At 52.9% G+C, this 19,624-nt stretch overlaps 2 protein-coding genes across 21 annotated transcripts; one reads left to right on the top strand and one right to left on the bottom strand.

Moving 5' to 3' along the window:
* Window positions 1-671: 671 nt before the first annotated feature.
* USP5 (ubiquitin specific peptidase 5) lies at window positions 672-15,373 on the bottom strand. 15 transcript variants are annotated; one of them, XR_013400611.1, is made up of 20 exons: window positions 15,218-15,337; window positions 12,008-12,133; window positions 11,709-11,775; window positions 11,380-11,513; window positions 11,080-11,225; window positions 10,639-10,823; window positions 9,834-9,928; window positions 8,942-9,135; window positions 8,043-8,114; window positions 7,354-7,441; window positions 7,101-7,226; window positions 6,487-6,640; window positions 5,974-6,148; window positions 5,049-5,137; window positions 4,231-4,422; window positions 3,629-3,772; window positions 3,407-3,552; window positions 2,418-2,571; window positions 1,955-2,129; window positions 672-1,456 (listed from the first exon to the last, which is right to left on the bottom strand). XR_013400611.1 is itself a non-coding variant. In XM_077952966.1 (20 exons), the coding sequence occupies exons 1-20, from the start codon at window positions 15,326-15,328 to the stop codon at window positions 1,226-1,228; spliced, it is 2,553 nt and encodes an 850-aa protein (XP_077809092.1). In that variant the 5' UTR covers window positions 15,329-15,337; the 3' UTR covers window positions 672-1,225.
* A 32-nt stretch (window positions 15,374-15,405) lies between these two features.
* On the top strand, window positions 15,406-18,676 carry CDCA3 (cell division cycle associated 3). 6 transcript variants are annotated; one of them, XR_013400627.1, is made up of 6 exons: window positions 15,406-16,271; window positions 16,484-16,660; window positions 16,897-17,026; window positions 17,637-17,930; window positions 18,083-18,173; window positions 18,296-18,654. XR_013400627.1 is itself a non-coding variant. In XM_015150831.3 (6 exons), exons 2-6 carry the CDS (start codon window positions 16,541-16,543, stop codon window positions 18,449-18,451), a joined length of 732 nt encoding a protein of 243 aa, XP_015006317.2. In that variant the 5' UTR covers window positions 15,406-16,271; window positions 16,484-16,540; the 3' UTR covers window positions 18,452-18,654.
* The last annotated feature ends 948 nt before the right edge of the window (window positions 18,677-19,624 follow it).

The following is a 19,624-nucleotide window of genomic DNA, read 5'->3' as shown; positions in this document are numbered from 1 at the left end:
CTCGGTCGCCTCCGCCTCGATTGCGGGGCTTTCGGGACAAGGCGAGACCTGTGAGCTCCGGCGCTCAGGGGAACCCCCGCTGACCCCACGGGGCCAGAAGTGGTTCAGCGGAGCTAGCTGTTGGCAACTTGGCCGTAGCCCAAATCGCCTACTGTGGCAGAGAGGGCCCCTCTCCAACTATGGGATAGACAACCTCCTTCCCCCATCGGAGCAGCTCGTGCCCGACTACTGAGCAGGCAACCTTGTACCCAGGGAGTCTACCTGAGTCAAAACTTGCGGGACAAATACAGGGTTCACAGCGGGAGGGGCAGCCCAGAGAAGCGTAGGCCACCAGGAGTGTCCCAACCTCGCCCCGGCTGGCAAGGCCTGGCAGGAACTGTAGGGACTGAGTCCCAGACTGAAGCCAGCTAGCCACTAGGGATATCTGGGAAATACTCGGACTCCTGTGTGACTAGAGAAGGGCTCTTCACTCCGTCTTTCCTTGGCTTTGTGTCGGCACTTTGTCACTCTACACCTCCCCACCCAACCCCAATTTTCCTAGAGCTCTAGAACGAGTGAAAAGTGGAGACTTGCCTTTGGGGGAGAGGGGGCCAGAGTTAGGAGTTTTCTGAAACGTCCTCCTGCTAACCCCGGGAAGGTAAGCCTCTCCCAAGGTATCAAACAGGACACAATTTAGCAGTTGTACTTTTATTCACATCGTGTTTTGGCATTTTCCAGAGAAGGACAAGGAAGAGACAGGGTGGGGGAAAGACTGAGGCAGGAGGGCAAGGGGGGGGGGTCCCTATTTCCCTCACATCCCTCCTTGACCAACCACACAGGGGCAAACAAAGGGGGAGGGGAGGCACAGGTGCTCACTCGCCTGGGGAGAGGACACACAAAGCTACACCCACGCGCGCACAAACCAGACCCCTCCCTCCACACCAGGGGGCTGGGCAGGGCAACAGAGAAGCAGAGCACTGTGGATTCCGGGGCAGGGGAAGCAACAAAGTCTCCTTACAGACAGGTGGCCGGCCCCTCCCGTCCCCATCCTGCTCCATCCCCAGAGTCTATCGCTGCCCCTCTGCTCTGCCCGGCCATTCTCCCACAGCCTCCAGCTTCTTCCCTGCTGCCGGGGACAAAAGGAAAAAGGGTACAGAGCAGAGGGGCTAAAGTCCATCCCTCAGCCCCTCTCCCTCATGCCAGGTGGTCTTCCCCTGCCCCCATTGGTAAGGGGTGAGGCAGGCTCTTAGCTGGCCACTCTCTGGTAGAAGTAGATGTAGCCCAGGTCCTTGGGCGGCTTCTCAGAGGCACACACTTTCTGGTCATTGTAGATCACCCATCTGGGGAAGTGGGGAAAACAGAAAACGATGAACAAAGTGGGCATTCCAAGTGTCATCATGTAGTCTCTCAGCCATGGCCCCTGGAAGTGCTCTCCACATTCTCTGCCCGTACCCCAAATCCACAGCCCAGCCACCACCTGCCGTAAGGGAGCTTCACAACCTAAAGGGTCGCGGCCCCTATTATGTCTTCAGATCCTCCAGTACCTCTGCAACCACCCCCAACCCATTCCAGGGAGGCGGGGGTTGGTAAACTTTTTCTGAAAAGGGCCAGATAGTATTTGAGGTTCTGCAGGCCCTCTCTCTGGTCTCTGACACGACTCAACCTTCCTGCCGCAGCGTGAAAACAGGCACAAACAACACATAAACAAGTGTGTTCCGGTTCCAGTGAAACTTTACAAAGGCAGGGCGCCTGGCCAGGCGTGGTGGCTCATGCCTGTAATCCTAGCACTTTGGGAGGCCGAGGCAGAAGAATCACTTGAGCTCAGGAGTTCAAGACTAGCCTGGGCAACATAGTGAGATCCCATCTCTATTTTTAAAAAAAGCTGGTGGCCAGATCCAGCCCTTGGGCCAATCAGTGCTGCAAGACCTTCTGTCACTCTCTGGCACTTTATGTCCCCACCAGGCAGTCCCTTCACCTTCTCCCATAGCTATCCCAAGGACTTCCAGATGGCCCTCCTCATTCCCACCACCATTCTCCTTTCAAAAAGCACATGGCCAGCACTCACCTGCCTTCCTTCTTGATGTGGCAGACGTAGTGACCACACATGGTCGAGGTGCCCATGTGACTAATGAAGGCAAAGAGCTGATACTCTAGAGAAGGAGAGAGGGGGTCAGAGAAGGAAACAGAAGAGGAATGCTTGAGTGACAGTCCAAAGATACAGACAACAGCTCAGACTCAGGACAGAAGTTTCAGGGAATGTGAGGCATGTACTGGGCCAGAGCCTGTCTCCATGTCAGAGAACCCCACCCTCAGATGCCACGTTGAGGTGGAGAGAAGCCCCTGACCCCTGAGGAGGGCAGAGCTGCCTGAATGAGGGATCTGGTGTAGCAGACTGACCAGATTCCACCAGGCCTGTCCTGCTTCCCGGGGACACTCACTTCCAGGACCATCCCGGACTTTAGGTCCCACTGGCACAGACTCAGAGATGGAGTCGGCAGCTGAGCGGCCCTCTGAGATGTCCATGGCAGCTTCAGCATCCAGGTCATCAATGTGACTGAAGATCCAGTCCACAGCCCGTTCTAAACTATTGTTCTTGGAGAGGAAGGAAGCATTACTTTTTTTTTTTTTTTGAGACAGTCTCGCTCTGTCGCCCAGACTGGAGTGCAGTGGGGCAATCTCGGCTCGGCTCACTGCAAGCTCTGCCTCCCAGGTTCACGCCATTCTCCTGCCTCAGCCTCCCAATTAGCTGGACTACAGGTGCCCGCCACTACGCCCGGCTAATTTTTTGTTTTATTTTTAAGATGGAGTTTCGCTCGTTGCCCAGGCTGGAGTACAATGGCGCGATCTTGGCTCACCACAACCTACACTTCCCAGGTTCAAGTGATTCGCCTGCCTCAGCATTCCCAAGTAGCTGGGATTACAGGCATGCGCCACCATGCCCAGCTAATTTTGTGTTTTTAGTAGAGATGGAGTTTCTCCATGTTGGTCAGGCTGGTCCCGAACTCCCAACCTCAGGTGATCCACCCGCCTCGGCCTCCCAAAGTGCTGGGATTACAGGCGTGAGCCATCGTGTCCGGCCAATTTTCTGTATTTTTTAGTAGAGATGGGGTTTCACCGTGTTAGCCAGGATGGTCTTGATCTCCTGACCTCGTGATCCGCCCGCCTCGGCCTCCCAAAGTGCTGGGATTACAGGCGTGAGCCACCGCGCCCGGCCAGAGAGAAGCATTACTTTTTCTAACAAGTTCTGGGGCAAAAAAGCCAGCAGTAAATGCAGGCCTCAGCTCCTTCATCGAAGTCACAAAAGAGTGGTGCCCAGCCTTGGCCAGACCACACCTGTTGTCTTTGGTCTTGCTCAAGAAGGATGGCCCCTCACTGCCCCCCACTTCTTCCCCACTGGCCCCATGTCCTTAGCTGGGGCAGCCCATACCGTGGCCCGCAGCGCTTTCAGGGCCTGGTCCCGGGAGAAGCCCATGGAGACAATGGTGGTCACACAGTCCTCGGGAGGGGGGTCGGCTGCTGCACTTGTGGAGCCTGGCCCGCTAGACCCAGGCAGGATGAGGGGGTTCGCAAAATCTGTGGATGTGAAGGGGTTGATTTGTTTGGGGGAGGATGGAGGCCCTGCCCCACCCTGCTCCCCACCCCAGGCTACCTGGATCATCCATGTGTGACATGACCCAGTTCATGGCGGCCTCGGCCCCGCTGTTGCCCGTGTAGTAGACAGCTTTGCGGCAGGCGTCCATAGGGAAGCCCATCTCCACCAACTGGATGATGACGGATTCATCCAGCATGGGTGCTGCAATGGGAATTGTGGGTGCAGGGACCGACTGACGGGGCCACTGTTTGCTCCTCCTCCCTCCCACAGGCCAGGACCCAGCCCTCTTCCAATCACCCATTCCATGCATTTTTCTCCCATGGATTGGCACCTTTATCCCAAAACTAAAATGACCACACAACTGTAATGTGGGTCCCTGCCCATTCTCACAGAATGGGCTGTGTTTCTGGAGCATGATACCCCCACCCTACCCAAACCAGGGAGGTAGCAAGGGCAGAGAGGTCATTAGCTGGTACTGTTGCCATCCACACCCAGAAGGTGGCTGGGAGTGCTCTGGTGAGGCCCCATGTCAATCAAAGAGGGCAGAGGAAATTTGAAAGGGAGGACAGGAGAAACACAAAGGACAGGGGCAGGGGATGCAAGGCAGAGAGGCCCCCATCAGCACGGGAGACAGACAGGCAGGAAGAAGAGTCACTAACATGTCGGAGAGGAGAAGTGAGGGGAGCAGAAGGAGTCTTCGTCTTCGTTGCCATAGAAACCAAGGCTACCTTTGGGCTCATCCGGAGTGACCAGGGGTGGGGCAATGTCTGGCAGCTCCTCCTCTCCAGGCTGCAGCCCTGTGCCCCTCAACTGGGAGATGTCAAGCTCCTCTGGCATCTCGATGGACACATCTGTGGGAAAAGGGTCACCTCAGCAGCTCCCGGAGGCCTACCTGGAAAGTGATTCGGGAACCTCAATCCCCTGCCCCCCTATGTCAGAACTGCTCTGTCAAGAGGAGCTGCTAAAAGCACGGCACCCATCTTAGGGGTCCCAGTATAAGACAAATAATACTAAGCCTGGGAGTCAGGAGGCCAGGATGCTGCTCCCAGATCTGCCACACATAAGCTATGAACAGGGCAGGGGGCCTAGAACTTGTGAGACAGAATGATTTTATACTCCTGTGAGTCTCAACTTCCTTATCTAGAAAATGAAGGTACATCACGAGTTCTCAAATGACAGTCAGGGACCTGTAAGACTCACGAGAATTAATTGTTTCAAGATTAGCAAAATGAAAACATCTTACCAATTATTAAAAAAAAACTACAAAAATCACTTTTGGTTGTAAATCATACCTATAACAATCAAAGAAGTCTTTTAATATTTTTAGTTAGTGCTTTCAAACTAGATACATTTTGAAACATTGGGGGTGATTTTTTTTTCCCCTTTCAGAGGAAACAGAAACACTAGTTTGTATGTGTTAAAGCCCCTTCTTTTTCTAGCATTTTCTGCATAACCTCCCTCATTCCAGCAGCCATACCCAGTTTCTTGGGCACCCAGTCTAAGCCGAAGGTGAACTTCTTGATCTGGATGACCAGGTAGTCAGGGAATGAGGCAAATCGTGTGGTCCTAGAAAAGAGAGAATGTGCTGGTACCCAGAGAATGCCCTGGGTTTTCCTCTCCTGAAACTCCCACCTGGGGTTCAGCCCCTCATGGATAGAAGTCCCAATAACCCAGAAGATCCTCCATATTCTTCTCTTTCCCTGGGCAGGTGTCTAATGCCTGTCCTCAGCCAACAAGCAGCAGTAGAAGCCAGAAGGAAGGCTGTGAGCAAAAAAAAAAAAAAAAAAAAAAAAAAAGGCCTAGGTGTGGTGGCTCATACCTGCAATTCCAGCACTTTGGGAGGCCAAGGCAGGATGACTGCTTGAGCCCAGGAGTTAGAGACCAACCTGGGCAACATAGTGAGACCCCATCTCTATTTAAAGAAAAAAAAAAAGCCACACACAGAGGAAGAGCTGTTTCACTGGCAGGAGCAGCAAAAGGTTGGGTAGCTGACTCCCCAAGACCAAAGCCCTTTCTCAGGTCTCACGCCCGTACCAGGTGCCAATGGGTAGGCACAAAGTGGGGCTATTTGCTGGCAATCCAAATTCTGCCCACAGATGACCCTAAGTGCCTGTGCTCCGCCATGACTGAGGGGGAGTGAAGAGAGGCTACGCTACAAAGAGACCCTGTGCCGCAGGAGAAGAGGGAGTGGTTGGGGCAGGACAAGGTGACAGATGCAGTCAGCACCTGTGTCTCCCCCTACCAGGGCCCCTTGGTTCCATCAGGGCCAGATTACCAGCCCAACTGATTCAACCCTGGGATTCCAACCACAAAGGGATGAAAGAACAGGGAAGAGGCAGAAATATCCTCTGGGATGGCTGTGCCATAGACCCACAGCCTCAGGCCCCAACCAGAGGACTTACTTGACAGCTACTGACTTGGCCTGCAGGGCCGTGCTCCAGAAGTCATCCACCTGCTCAGGGGCCCCGTAGGCCTCCAGGCAAGAGCTGAAGGGCACCTGGGCCCGAACCAGTTCTGGCAGTGGCATCTTCTCCTCTTCGGCTTGCCGCTTCTTCTCCTCGTACTCCAGAAGCTCCTCTGGTGACAGAATGGGTTGGTGGATCCTTCAGAGTGTGCTGCTTCTTTCCCTTCTTAGCCTCTCCCTAGTGGCTCTGTGTCCCTATTTCAGCTCCTCTACCCTTCCAAGGCACCCCGACACACGTCCAGTATGTCTCGCCTCTGTTTCCACGCAGCTCTGCTAACAAGCTGAGAGTCCACTGGGCGAGGTTAACCCTACCTACTCCTGGTGGCCGAGACTGGAACCTTGGTGGTGGAGCAAGGCATTCCATGGACTCTGCTCCCATCAGGTGCCCAAGCATTCCTCCTAGACCTTAGCCTCCCCCCCGTGCCAAGGCCTTGCTGATGGAGCAACCTACCTTTGTTAAGGGCTGCATCCATGGGCACAGGCAGCTGCATGATGTAGTCAACTCGCTGGGTGTACTTCACCTTCTCTGTGGCCAGGCACTTAATCTTCTCCTCCACCAAGAAGCGGAACACTTCATTCGGATTTTCAGAGCTCCGGCAATTCCTCTATGGGAAAGAGGCAGGGTAGGGAGGTCTGGGCAGCCAGGGAACAGAATGGGGCCTGAAAGGTTCATGGGAGAGTCAGGGAGAGAAGGCAGACTACCACTCAGAACTCAGGGACATAAGAGCAGAGCAGAAACCTTCCCTAATTCACCAACCCCTCCCATTTCTGGCCCCATCCCGGCACTGAGGGACTGTGCTGGAACACGCCTGTATTTTTCTTTATGAGCAGTAAGTATTCTCATGTCATTGTCTTTGGGCGCAATCTGAATTGAGCTTCGAGCCCAGCAAGGGTAAGGATCATCACCTTCACTATCCTCCTTAGGTGCAAATACTGCTCACAGGGACATAGACCGTAGGGATTCAGGGATGGGACTGGGTTGGGGCTGACAGAGGGAGAAATGGGCAGGAAGGAGAGCGAGTAAACTGCAGGAAAATGAGGGTGTGCCATCTTCCCAGCCCTTACCTCCACCATGTTGATAAGGTGAAGGAAGAACTCCTGGGCATCCTGCTGCCGGTTGGTGGAGAATTCAGGGTGGCCCTTGCCGATGAGGGCCTTGAACATCCGAGGGGCAATGCCATCTTGAACTTCCTGGGAAGAGTCAGGGCAGGGACTCAGCTGGGGCTCAGTGGTCATCCCGGGGCCTTCTTTAGACATCTCCCAGACCTCAGCTTCCCCACAATCCCAGGGCCTGAAAGGGACAGAGTCCTAGACGCACCTTCTGTTCTGGCACCCGCTCCCCATCGCCCGACTCTGGTACTGGCTTGGAATACTCCCCGGAGAGAAGGCCATGGCCCAGCTTGGCCCTGCGTTAATATCCAAGAAAACATTTCACTTCAGTCAACTAACGACCCTGTATGTCCCCAGCTCAACCCCCTGCTCGTGGCTCTCCCTAGCTAACTCTTGACAATGTGAAAAACCTTAGATTCCACAGGAACCCAGCTCAAGACAGACAACACGCCCAGAGGACAGTCACCCGAATACTCCTAATAGGCCAGAGGTGGCCATGCATGATGGCTCACGCCTGTAATCCCAGCAATTTGGGAGGCTGAGGTGGGCAGACCACGAGGTCAGGAGATCGAGACCATCCTGGCCAACATGATGAAACCCCGTCTCTATTAAAAATATTTAAAAAATTAGCTGGGCGTGGTGGCGGGCGCCTGTAGTCCCAGCTACTTGGGAGGCTGAGGCAGGAGAATCACTTGAACCCAGGAGGCAGAGGTTGTAGAGAGCCGAGATCGCACCACTGCACTCCAGACTGGCAACAAAGCAAGACTCCGTCTCAAAAAAAAAAAACAAAAACAAAGGCCAGGGGTTAAAGTGCTGTGCCCCCCAGGCGGTCATGGAGGAGGAAGGTATACGGCCATGACTCTCAACAGCCTTCCTACATAGGACCTGGTTACATACACCTGGGTGCTGAAGTCCTGGGTAGGGTCTGTCGGGGCATTCTGGAAGATCTTCTCCAGCTTATCCACATACCTAAAAGTCAAGGAAAGGACGGTTGGAGGGGCTTTGGCCTGAGCTCTGAGGAAAAGGGAAGGGAGCAAACATTTACTAATTCTGTGAATGGGCTCCCGTCAAGAGTGGGGAGTCGCTTCTCTCCAGCAACCTGCCTGTTCTCCCCTTCTCAACTATGTCCAGTGTGTAAGCACGCTGGGCGGCACAGGAGCCAGGGAGGGGAGGCAGCCTGGGATGAGGACAAGGGCAGTTCATGTTCCATTAGACAGAACCTGTTGACATATTCTGAGCATTCACATTCTAATTGTTCCCCAAATTCAAAAGTAAACTCATTTCCGCTAAGAACCTGCCTTTCTTCTTAGTGTACCAAGCCCCCTTCCTCCCCAAGTGCTACATGTCCATGTTAGGTGCTCATCTGAGGTCACTGGCCTAAAATAAAGACCATCTGCTAACCCTTGAGTCTGTCAGAAGGCCACAGAGCCCGGGGACCTGGCACTCTGCACTATCAGCGGGGTTTGTGTGTTGGGGTGCTGGTGGTGCAGCTCCCTAACTTGCTCCCCTTACAGCATGTCAGCCAGAGTGTGACAGGAATTATTCTGTTTTTTTTTTTTAAAGAGAAGACAGGGTCTCGCTATGTTGCCCAGGCTGGTCTCAACCTCCTGGGTTCAAGCGATTCTCCCATCTTGGCCTCCCAAAGTACTGGGATTACAGGTATGGGCCAACACACCTAGCTGATAGGAACTACTCTAAGATTAGAATCAAACAAAGAGGTGCCAAGGGCAGCTGAAGGGAGTATGCCCAGAGGGTGCTGACCAGGAGGGGGCCTGGGGAAGGAGAGCACTACTCACTTCCTCTGGAAGTCAGGGATGCTGAAGAGCACCTGGACCACGGAGTTGAGGTAGCAGCTGTTACCCAGGTTCTGGATGCCTGTGTAGCCAGGCCCAAACAGGGGCTTGAGTGGCACACCCGACTCCTGGATCAGCTCCCATTCACCAATCCGCTGGTTCATGTCTATCTCCAACTCAGTCATCGTCTTGTCTGTCTGTGTGAGAAGGGGCACTTCAGACTGAGTGAGAAACTCAACCCTGTAGTTTTTACCTTGATCTCTCACTGAATCTAGGATGACACCCGACTGTGGCCTAGAATTTGTGGAATTACAGGCTCAAACATGGGAGGCATGTTGAATATCATCCGGTTCAAGTTCTGGAAGGTCATACATAATTGTCCCAGAGGCCCTTTACTCTTCAGGGCCTCTGCTTGAATGAGGAATAAAAATTCCTTTTACCTGAAATGTTTTTCCCATCCTTAAGTTACCCCTAACGTCCTTCACATTGTCACTTAAGCATCATTTCCTCAGGGAAATGTCCCTGATCCCTAAACTAGGCCAGGTCACCCTGCTGTTAATTACTGTAGTACCCTCCATCTCTCTTTCATAGTACCCACCACAGTTTGCAACTGTTGGCTTATTTATCTGGGAATGTGACTAATGTCTGCCTTTCCTTCTAGAGTAGAATTCTTGTAAGCAAAAACCACATACGTCTTATTCACACAGCATCTAACACATAGTAGGTACTCAGTACTATTCACTGCATACATGATTTGAGATATTTAAAAGCAGCCCGTGTATCTTGGTGATGGGGTTAACTAGAAGATTTCTCCGAAACCCTACTTCAGCCTTGGGCGAAGAGGAAGGGCCCTCACAGGGGCAGGAAGTAGAATCTGAAGCTGGAGGGGTCTCACCTTCTGCATCTTCAGCATGTCGATGCCGAAGTGGGACAGGTGCTCAGCCAGGCTGGGGTCCAGGACCATGTCATCCTCATCATATGAGTACACGTCTAGAGCAGGAGGCAGGAAGAGAATCATGGGAAGTGGCTCAGGACTAGCCTGGCCACCATCCCATCCCTTGCCCAGAAGGGACTTGAGGGGACAAAAGGACAGCCAGTAAGGTCCACCCTCTTGGTTCCCTTGAATGTGAGTGAGGTCATGGCCCTTCTGGGACTGTCAGGGAAGACAGATGAAACAGGGTGAGGGTTGGAATTAACTGTGATTCTGATTCTACCCATGAGGTAAGACAGGCTTGATAGGAAAGGGATGAGGATTTGAGTGGGGAGTAATCAAAAATTTAGTATCATCTGCAGTATTTTCCTTTTTTGAGACAGGGTCTCTGTAGCCCAGGCTGGAGTCCAGTGGTGCAATCATAGCTCACTGCAGCCTCAACCTCCTGGGTGCTCAAGCAATCCTCCTGCCTCAGCCTCCTGGGTAGCTGAGAGTACAGGCAGGAGCTACCACACCCAGTCAATTTTTCTTTTTTTATGTGTGTAGAGATGAGGTCTCACTATGTTGCCCAGGCTGGTCTCGAACTCCTGTGTTCAAGTGATCCTCCTGCCTTGGCCTCCCAAAGTGTTGGGATTGCAAACGTGAGCCACTGCACCTATTTTCCTTTCTTATCAAGATAATGCATTCATGTATTATACATGTCACACGAAATTACTAACAAATGAAATACATTTAAGCATGAGAGTGGCTGGAGGAGGGGAGGCTGTACCAGCTCCATCAGGGGTGATGGTGCCCAGCTTGACAGCTAATGGGTAGCCCGTCTCCCGGTAGTGCTCCACAGCGTGGTTGTTGCCCCCACTGCCGTCGAAGTAGCGTCGCCCACAGAGGATGGAGCCATCCGTCAGGTTGAGCCACAGGTTCTCTCTCATGTCACACTTAGAGCACTTCCAGCCACTAACCCAGGGAGAAGAGAATCAGCGGAAATGTGGGTCGGGGATTTGTGGGAGTGGCAGAGAGAGGGGGCTCTGCAGGCCCCCTGCCAATCCAAGGTCTCTCTCTCCTCTCCTCTGGCCATCCCCATGTCTTGTTCATTTCCAAGTTTCCCTTCCTGTCCTGCTTCCTACCCTCTCTCCCACCAGATCCCCCAGAAAAGTGGTCTCCATGTCCTTGCTCTGGGGGTGATGCCCGAGGCAGAGGGGCCAGGCCTCACCAGGGAGGGATTCGAGCAGGGTTGTCCAACTGCTTGAGGCTGAAGGCATGCTTAGACACCTGCCGTACTTCCCCATCCCATGCCTGCACCTCCTGCTTGCGGGAGGCTGAGTCAGCTGACAGTAGGGCCTCCACTGCACTGGTCACCTGGGGGAAGCAGAGGGTCAGAGGCAGTACCCAACCCCCTGCCCCACATGCCCCTCTTCCCCTTGGCCTTCAGCTTTGTCAGTGCTTGCCTCAGACATCACTACCCTGGCCCATCTTGCTCTAGAATCTTGGGGAGCGTGGGAGGGAGTCATACCCGATCTCTGACAATGTCAGGCAGTCCCCCCAGTCCATCCCGGGCAATCTCCAGGTAATCTGGCAAAATGACAATCTTCACATCCTCGTCTAATTCAAACTTCTCCTCGCTAAGGTCAAACCCGCCTTCAACACCTGGAAGGACAGGGAAAAAGAGGGAGAGTAGAGCAATGACAACAGGTCAGTGTCCCTCCTCCGATCCAGCAGCTCACTTGCCCCACCCAGAGTTCTAGGGCCATCAATCAGGCCCACTCTTTGGGGCTTTCCTGGTGCTGCTGAGAGCCAGAAAGACCAGCTCAGGCAGAAGAATAGAAGTGCAGTGGTGCTCACCAATAGCCAGCCGCGTGGGCTTCTTCCGGGGTGGGTCTCCAGTGCCTGTAGCAGGGTCCTCCTCTTTCTGCAAAGAAGCAGGAAGGGCTGGATCAGCAATGAGCATGAGCGAAGGAACAAGTGGGGAGGAGAGACGGGAGGAGGTAGTGGTTCATCTCAGAATAAAGCTAAAAAACATCTGTGCCAAGCTTTAATGACACAAAAGTAGGTGAAAAAAAGAAACTGAGTCCAATAGTAGGTCAGAATACAGACAGAATGGAACAGAATGTACCCAGGCCTTGCCCCAGCCCTGTCCCTACCAGACGCCGGGTCCGCCGGAGGTGCAGGTAGACTCGCTGGCCAGTCTTATTGAAATGTCTCTCCACATACTGTTTCCCGAAGCCCAGAAACGTGTTCATACAGATGTAGAGGCCCCCCTCAGACTCCTGCAGGACAAGAGGTAAGGGTGAAAACACGAGGAGGTTATGAGCCTGGTCAGGAGAGGAGACCAAAACCCGGAGTCAGAACCGCTGGTTCCAGAGAGATGCTCTGTCCGCTAACACTGTGGGGCCCCTGCAAGCTACTTAGCCTTTTAGGACCTGGGACATAGCTAAGATTCTCCCCATTTCCTCCCATGACTTTGATAACAACCAACAAGGGCATCAGGGGGCTGAGGAACACCAGCTCATCTTCGCCATTCAACCCCAGCCTCCATTTATCTTTCCACCTGCTCCTTCTTGGGCTTTGGAGCTCTTCAATCAATCACAGAGGACTTCCTTCACTTCCTTCCTGGGGCTAACAGATCCAGAAAGTCAATGGCGATCAAATATTGTGGCCTTCCGGTGCTGGAGATGACATTCAAGGGGAAAAGGGTCCCTCCGTGGGAGAGGAAGGACTTTCATGTCAGACACTGAACCCAAACCAGGGACACCTAAGACAAACCCTATCTGATCTCCATGATTCAGAAAACCTTCCAGACCGGAGGAGCCGAGATTCCAGCACCTGCACAGTATATCTGATCCGAGTGTGCCAGCAAGCAAAACTACCTTTCCTTTAAAAAAACAAAAACATTTATTTTAGAGACGGGGTCTTACTCTGTCACCCAGGCTGGAGTACAGTGGCACGATCATAGGTCATTGCAGCCTCAACCTCCCAGGCTCAAGTGATCCTTCTGCTTCAGTCTCCAAAGGAGCTGTGACTACAGGCACACATCACCATGCCTAGATTTTTTTCTTTTTTTAGAGATGGAGTCTCACTATGTTGCTTAGGCTGGTCTTTAACTTGTGGCCTTGAACAATCCTTCCACCTTGGCTTCCCAGAGTGCTGGGATTACAAAGGCAAGACTAAACATCCAGCCAAAAACACCTTTCCTTTACCACACTCTACCAGGTAGTCAAACCCTGGTCCACACTGTGAGTCTTCTCCCTCCTCTCCTGCTGAAGTGTGGCTCCAGGGAAACAATGACTTGTTAGGGACTCACAGCTAAACCTGCACCCCGTCTGGCAGGGTCATCAAGTCCAGCATTCTATAGCCACCACCCTCTCTCCTCTGCCTCCCCTCTGACCACTAAGATCCCTGCTGAAGTCCCAACAATCACCAATCTCAAAGCCATCCCCTTCTGACAACAATCTCGCAACACTTGCTGAGGTAGCTAGAACGCACATAACCATGAAAACAGGGACAAATGGGTGTCCACCCAGAAACACAGCTGAGAAGGGGATGGGCTTCCCCCAAAGCTGACCAAGTTCTCCAGTGCCTTTGTAAAGAGTGATGGAGAAGGTGGAGGAGGAAATTGGAGAAAGTAAGGGTCTTCCCTCAGATCCAAGGCTTTGAGCAACAACAGGCATCCTCTTCCAGGAATAAAAGTCTCAGTGGCCTTGAACATTTCTCTGCTGTGATATGAAAAATAGTGCACTAAGGTAGTCCTCGGGCCCATAGATTGCTCTGTACCACCTCCTAGAACAGTGTGTACTGCAAGTTCATGAACAAATAGAGCATTTCTCACCAGGGAGGTCAACTAAGCTCTTTCTACCATGAACCCAATCTGAAGGTAACCAAATATGCTGGAAGTTGGTTAGCAAAGAACTAGGGCACATTGAAAATCTCTTGACTTGGGGTGAAAGAGGCAAAGTGTCAGAAGATTACAAAAACCCTTTTTGGATTATTCAAAGCCGTTACTAAGGAGAGAGACAGGAGTGAATGTCAGTGTAAAGAGGGGCCCACTGACTTCTACCATCTGCTGGTAATTTAAAAAAACATTTCCTCCTGGGAAGAATGTGGGAGCTCTGAAGTGATTAAACTCCTCTGTTGGAAATTAAAGATGCTGATTTCACCAAGGATTGGGAACCCTGGAGCTCTGCTCTGCGCAGCCTTCTTTTACCTCTGCCAAAGCCAGACTTCAGAGAAGCAGCACATTGTCTGAGGCCCAGATCAAAGCCTAGTAAACCAAGCAAACCACAAATCACAGTGATGATCCTGAACTGGGCCTCACATCATGCCATTCTACTCAGTACTGGTGATGCAGTAATGAAGGCTTTCCACTCTGACTTGCAGTTTTCAGGCCATGAGCTGGTCTGGCAGAATACCCTGGGCAGGGCCCAGCAGCTTGAGGGGAGGGGTGGTGAGGGGGGCGGATCCCAACCAAGCTGCTGCCTTCTCAGTTCAGGCCCCAAAGGGCCTCCGCTTGAGGGTGACACAGGAAGGCAGAACTGCAGGAAGGGAGGTACCAGGTGGAGCCTGCAAAACGTGAAGCATGGTGTGGGAGGTGGCTTTGTGTAACTAGCCAAGAGTGGGAGCGGGATGGGAAAGAGGCCTTAGCATCCTCCAAGAAAGAAACCACCACTCTAGGAATACTTTAAAAGGGGTTATCTCAGCTGTCTGTGATAGGCTGGGGGGCGGAGGAAGGGTGGGGGTTGCGGCCATTGCTCACTTCAAAGGAGAAACGACTAGAGCTTTCCTCTCCTCTTTCCTCCCCTCCCCGCCCCCTGTCCGTTTTAACCACAGGGTGAAGGCTCTCTAGCTCTTCCTTTCTCAGAACCGGACTTCTTGAGAGCCCATTCCCCGACTATTAACCGCCTAGGAACTGCGGACCCCACCCCACAACTCCAACCCCGGCCGAGAACAGTGTGGAGTCGCCCCCATCACTCCCACACAAGACTACAAAACCCGGAGAGCCGTGCGCGGCAGACAAGGCCGACTGCCAGGTTTTCTCAAGGGTCCACTTGGGGGATGTAGTCCGACGGTCTGGCTGCACCCCTAGCTTAGAACGACAACGAGGGCAGTGAGCAACTACAATGCCCACAGTGCTCCACGAGGCGGGGAGCTGACGAGGTGAGCGCGGCGGCTTCCGGGGGCAGTAGTCACAAGACAGCCGCAGTTACTGAAAGGCAACGGCAGAGTGGAGCGTGGGAGACTACAAGTCCCATGGTGCATCGCAGGGAGGCGGTAGCCCAAGCCTTGCAGGCCCCGGCGGAATGACCAGGGCGATGGAAGGCAGTCGTGCTCGTTGCGGGCGTGGGGAATGGGCTTACCGGCGTGTCGAAGGAGAAGGCGCACTCGTCTTTGTGGACCCGGTCTCCAGCCTTAGGGACCCGGATCGTCGGTAATACTGACAGCAGCGCCTCCTCACTCAGCTCCGCCATGACACCGGCAGCGGCTTCTCCACACACCGCCGCTCCCACCGTTCCTAGTCTCCGCCCCTGTCCCTGCCGTCCAATGAGCGCCACTCGTTAGGGGCATGCGCCGCGGGGACGACGCGCGAGAATGGCAGTTGGACACAGCCTGCCTGCCGGTGCTCCGCCCCTGCCCCGCGCTTGACCGACGCCAATGAGAAGCGCTCCTAAGGCAATTGATGGTTGAAAGAACCAATCCCACTCCTCCAGGGCGGGAGCGCACGTAGAGCAGCTGGGTGGGCTCCGAAGTTGCAGCTCCTCCGGCTCCGGGACCTTTAGGGTCGCTTCGCGTGCCTTCTATTGAAGAGCAGGAACTGACGGTTGTTTTAAGTCTCTCACTTCCAGAAAGTTTCCTGGGGACCTGTCCCGTCGGAAAGTCGAGGGGCAGTTGTCTTGGTATTTGAAAAGGGGGTATCCAGTGAGGCGGAGCTTGAGGGGGTGGTGTCGAGTGATTGATAAAGCTGTCAACCAATAAGGCTATTATCGCTCGCCTCAGGAAAACCACGACTCCAGCTGGATGTGCGCATAATAGTGTAATCACTCATAATTCTATTTTGTTTAATAAAATAATTCGTTCTTGAGACTAGACGTCTCGAAAGCGAAGACTGGCACTCCTCAGTCTACCACGGACTGCTCGCAGCCCGATACTGAACAGAAGTACCCTTATCAAGGAGGCGTCACCTCTGGGCAAGCCTAGCATCAGTCCATTGACCCCCGACAGTCACCATGATAGACGTTCTCCCAGACCAACAGCTTCCTTTGGCTCGAGGCGGGTCTTACGTGGAGGGCCTATGGATCTACGTCGGCTCAGCCAATAGGGTCAGGGCAGGGGGCGTGGCGGGAAGTTTGAAACTGGTAACTTCGGGAGTTGCGCCACGAGCTGTTGTGCACCCAGAGGTGGAATTGGAGCCCGGTAAGTGATTTGAATAATTTAATAAACAAGTTAGCGGGCTCGGCAGGCCCAGAATGAGCCATTTTGTCAGCTGCAGCGGTCATTAACTCCGCAGAGGCCTCTCGTCCCCCGCCAGGAAGTTTCTTCGCTGGAAACTGGGAAGATAGGGTGGTTTAGGGTTGAGGGTCCGACGTGGAAGGGATAAGGGCTGAGACCTCAGTCACTTCTCACAGGCATTCCTTCCTCTTCCCGGGCTGGCCCTTGCCCCTACCCTGCAACTCCTGGTTGAGATGGGCTCAGCCAAGAGCGTCCCAGTCACACCAGCGCGGCCTCCGCCGCACAACAAGCATCTGGCTCGAGTGGCGGACCCCCGTTCACCTAGTGCTGGCATCCTGCGCACTCCCATCCAGGTACTCTGGGCCAGAGTGGGAAAGGCAGAGAATGTCTGAAATCTTGGGCCTCTTCCTAACCTGATTTTGAGAGAGCCCTCATGTCCCCACCCTTATCCTGGCCTTATTTTCTGCATTCTCAATCTGTGTGGGGTAGACTGGATATCTGAGGGCCTTGGCAATTCCTTCCTGAAATATGGGGAGGAGAAGAGAGAAGAGTCAGGGCCCAGACTTGTTCTAGCCTATGGTCTTGACAGGTGGAGAGCTCTCCACAGCCAGGCCTACCAGCAGGGGAGCAACTGGAGGGTCTTAAACATGCCCAGGACTCAGATCCTCGCTCTCCGACTCTTGGTATTGCTCGGACCCCTATGAAGACCAGCAGTGGAGGTAAGTGTTGGGCCCAGGGAATGCTGATGAAACTGTCATCTATTATTCTTGGGTAGGGTCCATGAAGCCATTCTCTCAGGGATCTTTAAAGGGTCCTCCATCCTCCTGCTTCAGACCCATCTCACTCTTATCTCAATGTTTTGTTCCCAGCCTGGGTACGGTGGCTTATGCCTGTAATCCCAGCACTTTGGAAGGCCAGGGTGGTCAGATCGCTTGAGCCCAGGAGTTCAAGACCAGCCTAGGCAACATGGCAAAACCCCATCTCTACAAAAAATGCACACACACACACACACACACACAAAAGCACGGTGGCATGGGCCTGTGATCCCACCTACTCAGGAGGCTGAGGTGGGAGGATTTCTTGAGCCCATGAGGTCAAGGCTGCAGTGAACTGTGATCATGCCACTGCACTCCAGCCTGGGGGACAGAGCAAGCCCCATCTCAAAAAAAAAGAAAAGAAAAATTGCTCCCTTTCACCTTGATTTCCTTGATTTCTCTCTTCCCACTTGCTCACTCACCTGGGCATGAGTCCTAAGGTTCCTGTATCTTTTGCTCCTTGCTGAATGTTGCGTATCAGAAGGTCACTGTTCACTTCACTTTCTTCCTGTAGACCCCCCAAGCCCACTGGTGAAACAGCTGAGTGAAGTATTTGAAACTGAAGACTCTAAATCAAATCTTCCCCCAGAGCCTGTTCTGCCCCCGGAGGCACCTTTATCTTCTGAATTGGACTTGCCTCTGGGTACCCAGTTATCTGCTGAGGAACAGATGCCACCTTGGAACCAGACTGAGTTCCCCTCCAAACAGGTGTTTTCCAAGGAGGAAGCAAGACAGCCCACAGAAACCCCTGTGGCCAGCCAGAGCTCTGACAAGCCCTCAAGGGACCCTGAGACTCCCAGATCTTCAGGTACAGAATCTAAAGGCAAGATGTAGGGAAGATAAGCTAGGATAATGTTTTGGGATAAGGTCCATGGGTGAGTGTGGGAGGAATAAACTGTGAGTCCTAGTTTTAGGTCCTTGCGTTAACTCCTTACCCATCCCAGGTTCTATGCGCAATAGATGGAAACCAAACAGCAGCAAGGTACTAGGGAGATCCCCCCTCACCATCCTGCAGGATGACAACTCCCCTGCCACCCTGACACTCCGACAGGTAAAGGAAGAGAAGGTGACAGCTGTTATTAGGATATCCAGCGTAGAGGGTGGGAGACCCTTTTACCCAGATCTTCCCTCTCCTGAACAGCAACCCCCCAACTCATATACTGCCGTTTTCAGGGTAAGCGGCCTTCACCCCTAAGTGAAAATGTTAGTGAACTAAAGGAAGGAGCCATTCTTGGAACTGGACGACCTCTGAAAACTGGAGGACGAACATGGGAACAATGCCAGGACCATGACAAGGAAAATCAGCACTTTCCCTTGGTGGAGAGCTAGGCCTTGCATGGCCCCAGCAATGCAATCACCCAGGGCCTGGTGGTGTCTGTGTCCTCTCACCCCTTCTTTCCCAGGGATACTGAGGAAAGGCTTGTTTTCTTAGACTCCTCCTCAGAGGACTCAGAGCTTTATTGGGCTTTCTTTGTGTCTTGTGTGTTTCTTTTATATTAAAGGAAGTGATTTTAAATGTTACTTTAAAAAGGTATATGTAAACCTTGCACCGAGTTTTCTGTGTGTAGAATGGCAGCCTAGAGACCTTGTGTTCCCTGGCCTGAGCCCACCGATGCTCTGAGCTTCCTTTGCACATCTCCCTTAAACCATGGTGTCCCCATGGCTCTGTCCTTGGCCCTTTCCTCCTGCTCTCCCTAGGTGTTTACTTCTAGGGCTTTAGCTATCACTTCCCTATATTCTGGTAACTTCCAGGTCTCTCTCTCTAACCCTGACCTTTATCCAGCTGCCCTATAAATACTTCGAAGTCAGTTTGTCTAAAACTGAATTCATGATCTTCCCCCAAAAGCTATTCCTCATGCCCTCTTCCCTATCCTTGTGAATGACAGCATTATCTACCCAGCCACCAAACTCAAACCTTGGCCATTATCTCAAATCCTTCCCTCCCAATATCCTCTATCCTAGCATTTGGTCACTAAATCCTGGTGATTCCACATTTTGTTTGTTTGCTTGTTTTCTTAGAGGCAGGGTCTTGCTCTGTCACCCAGGCTGGAGTGCAGTGGCACAATCACAGCTCACTGCAGCCTCAACCTCCTGAGCTCAAGTGATCCTCCTGTCTCAGTCTCTCGAGTAGCTGGGCTTACAGGCATGAGCCACCAGGCCTGGCTAATTTTTGTATTTTTTTTATACAGATGAGGTCTTGCCATATTGCCCAGGCTAGTTTCAAGCTCCTAGGCTCAAGTGATCTGCCTGCCTCAGCCTCGTGAAGTGCTGGGATGACAGGCATGAGCCACCATGCCCAGCCTGCCCAGGTAATTTTTAATTTTTTTTGTAGATACAGGGTCACACTATGGTGCTCAGGCTGGTCTCAAATTCCAGGCCTCAGGAGATCCTCCTGCCAGCCTTCCAAGGCTCTAGGATTACAGGCATGAGCCACTGTTCCAGCTGATTCCACGTCTTTAATCTCTTCCTAATCCCTCTCCCTAACCCCTCTGTCCTGTCACT

The sequence above is a fragment of the Macaca mulatta genome, chromosome 11, assembly GCF_049350105.2.
Source record: "Macaca mulatta isolate MMU2019108-1 chromosome 11, T2T-MMU8v2.0, whole genome shotgun sequence".
NCBI lineage: Eukaryota > Metazoa > Chordata > Mammalia > Primates > Cercopithecidae > Macaca > Macaca mulatta.
Note: the sequence above shows the minus strand (reverse complement) of the source record. Positions and strands in the feature narration are given on the sequence as shown.

Coding starts and splice junctions, on each gene's coding strand:
- CDCA3 (XM_015150831.3), top strand. CDS start 16,541: ATGGGCTCAGCCAAGAGCGTCCCAGTCACACCAGCGCGGCCTCCGCCG. Junction 16,661..16,896: donor TCCTGCGCACTCCCATCCAG/GTACTCTGGGCC, acceptor TGGTCTTGACAG/GTGGAGAGCTCTCCACAGCC. Junction 18,174..18,295: donor CCACCCTGACACTCCGACAG/GTAAAGGAAGAG, acceptor TGCCGTTTTCAG/GGTAAGCGGCCTTCACCCCT.
- USP5 (XM_077952962.1), bottom strand. CDS start 15,328: ATGGCGGAGCTGAGTGAGGAGGCGCTGCTGTCAGTATTACCGACGATC. Junction 12,134..15,217: donor CCTTCTCCTTCGACACGCCG/GTAAGCCCATTC, acceptor CTTGTCCTGCAG/GAGTCTGAGGGGGGCCTCTA. Junction 9,973..10,607: donor CCTCCTCCAGCCACTCTCAT/GCTTAAATGTAT, acceptor TGGCCAGGCTAG/TCCTGAGCCACTTCCCATGA.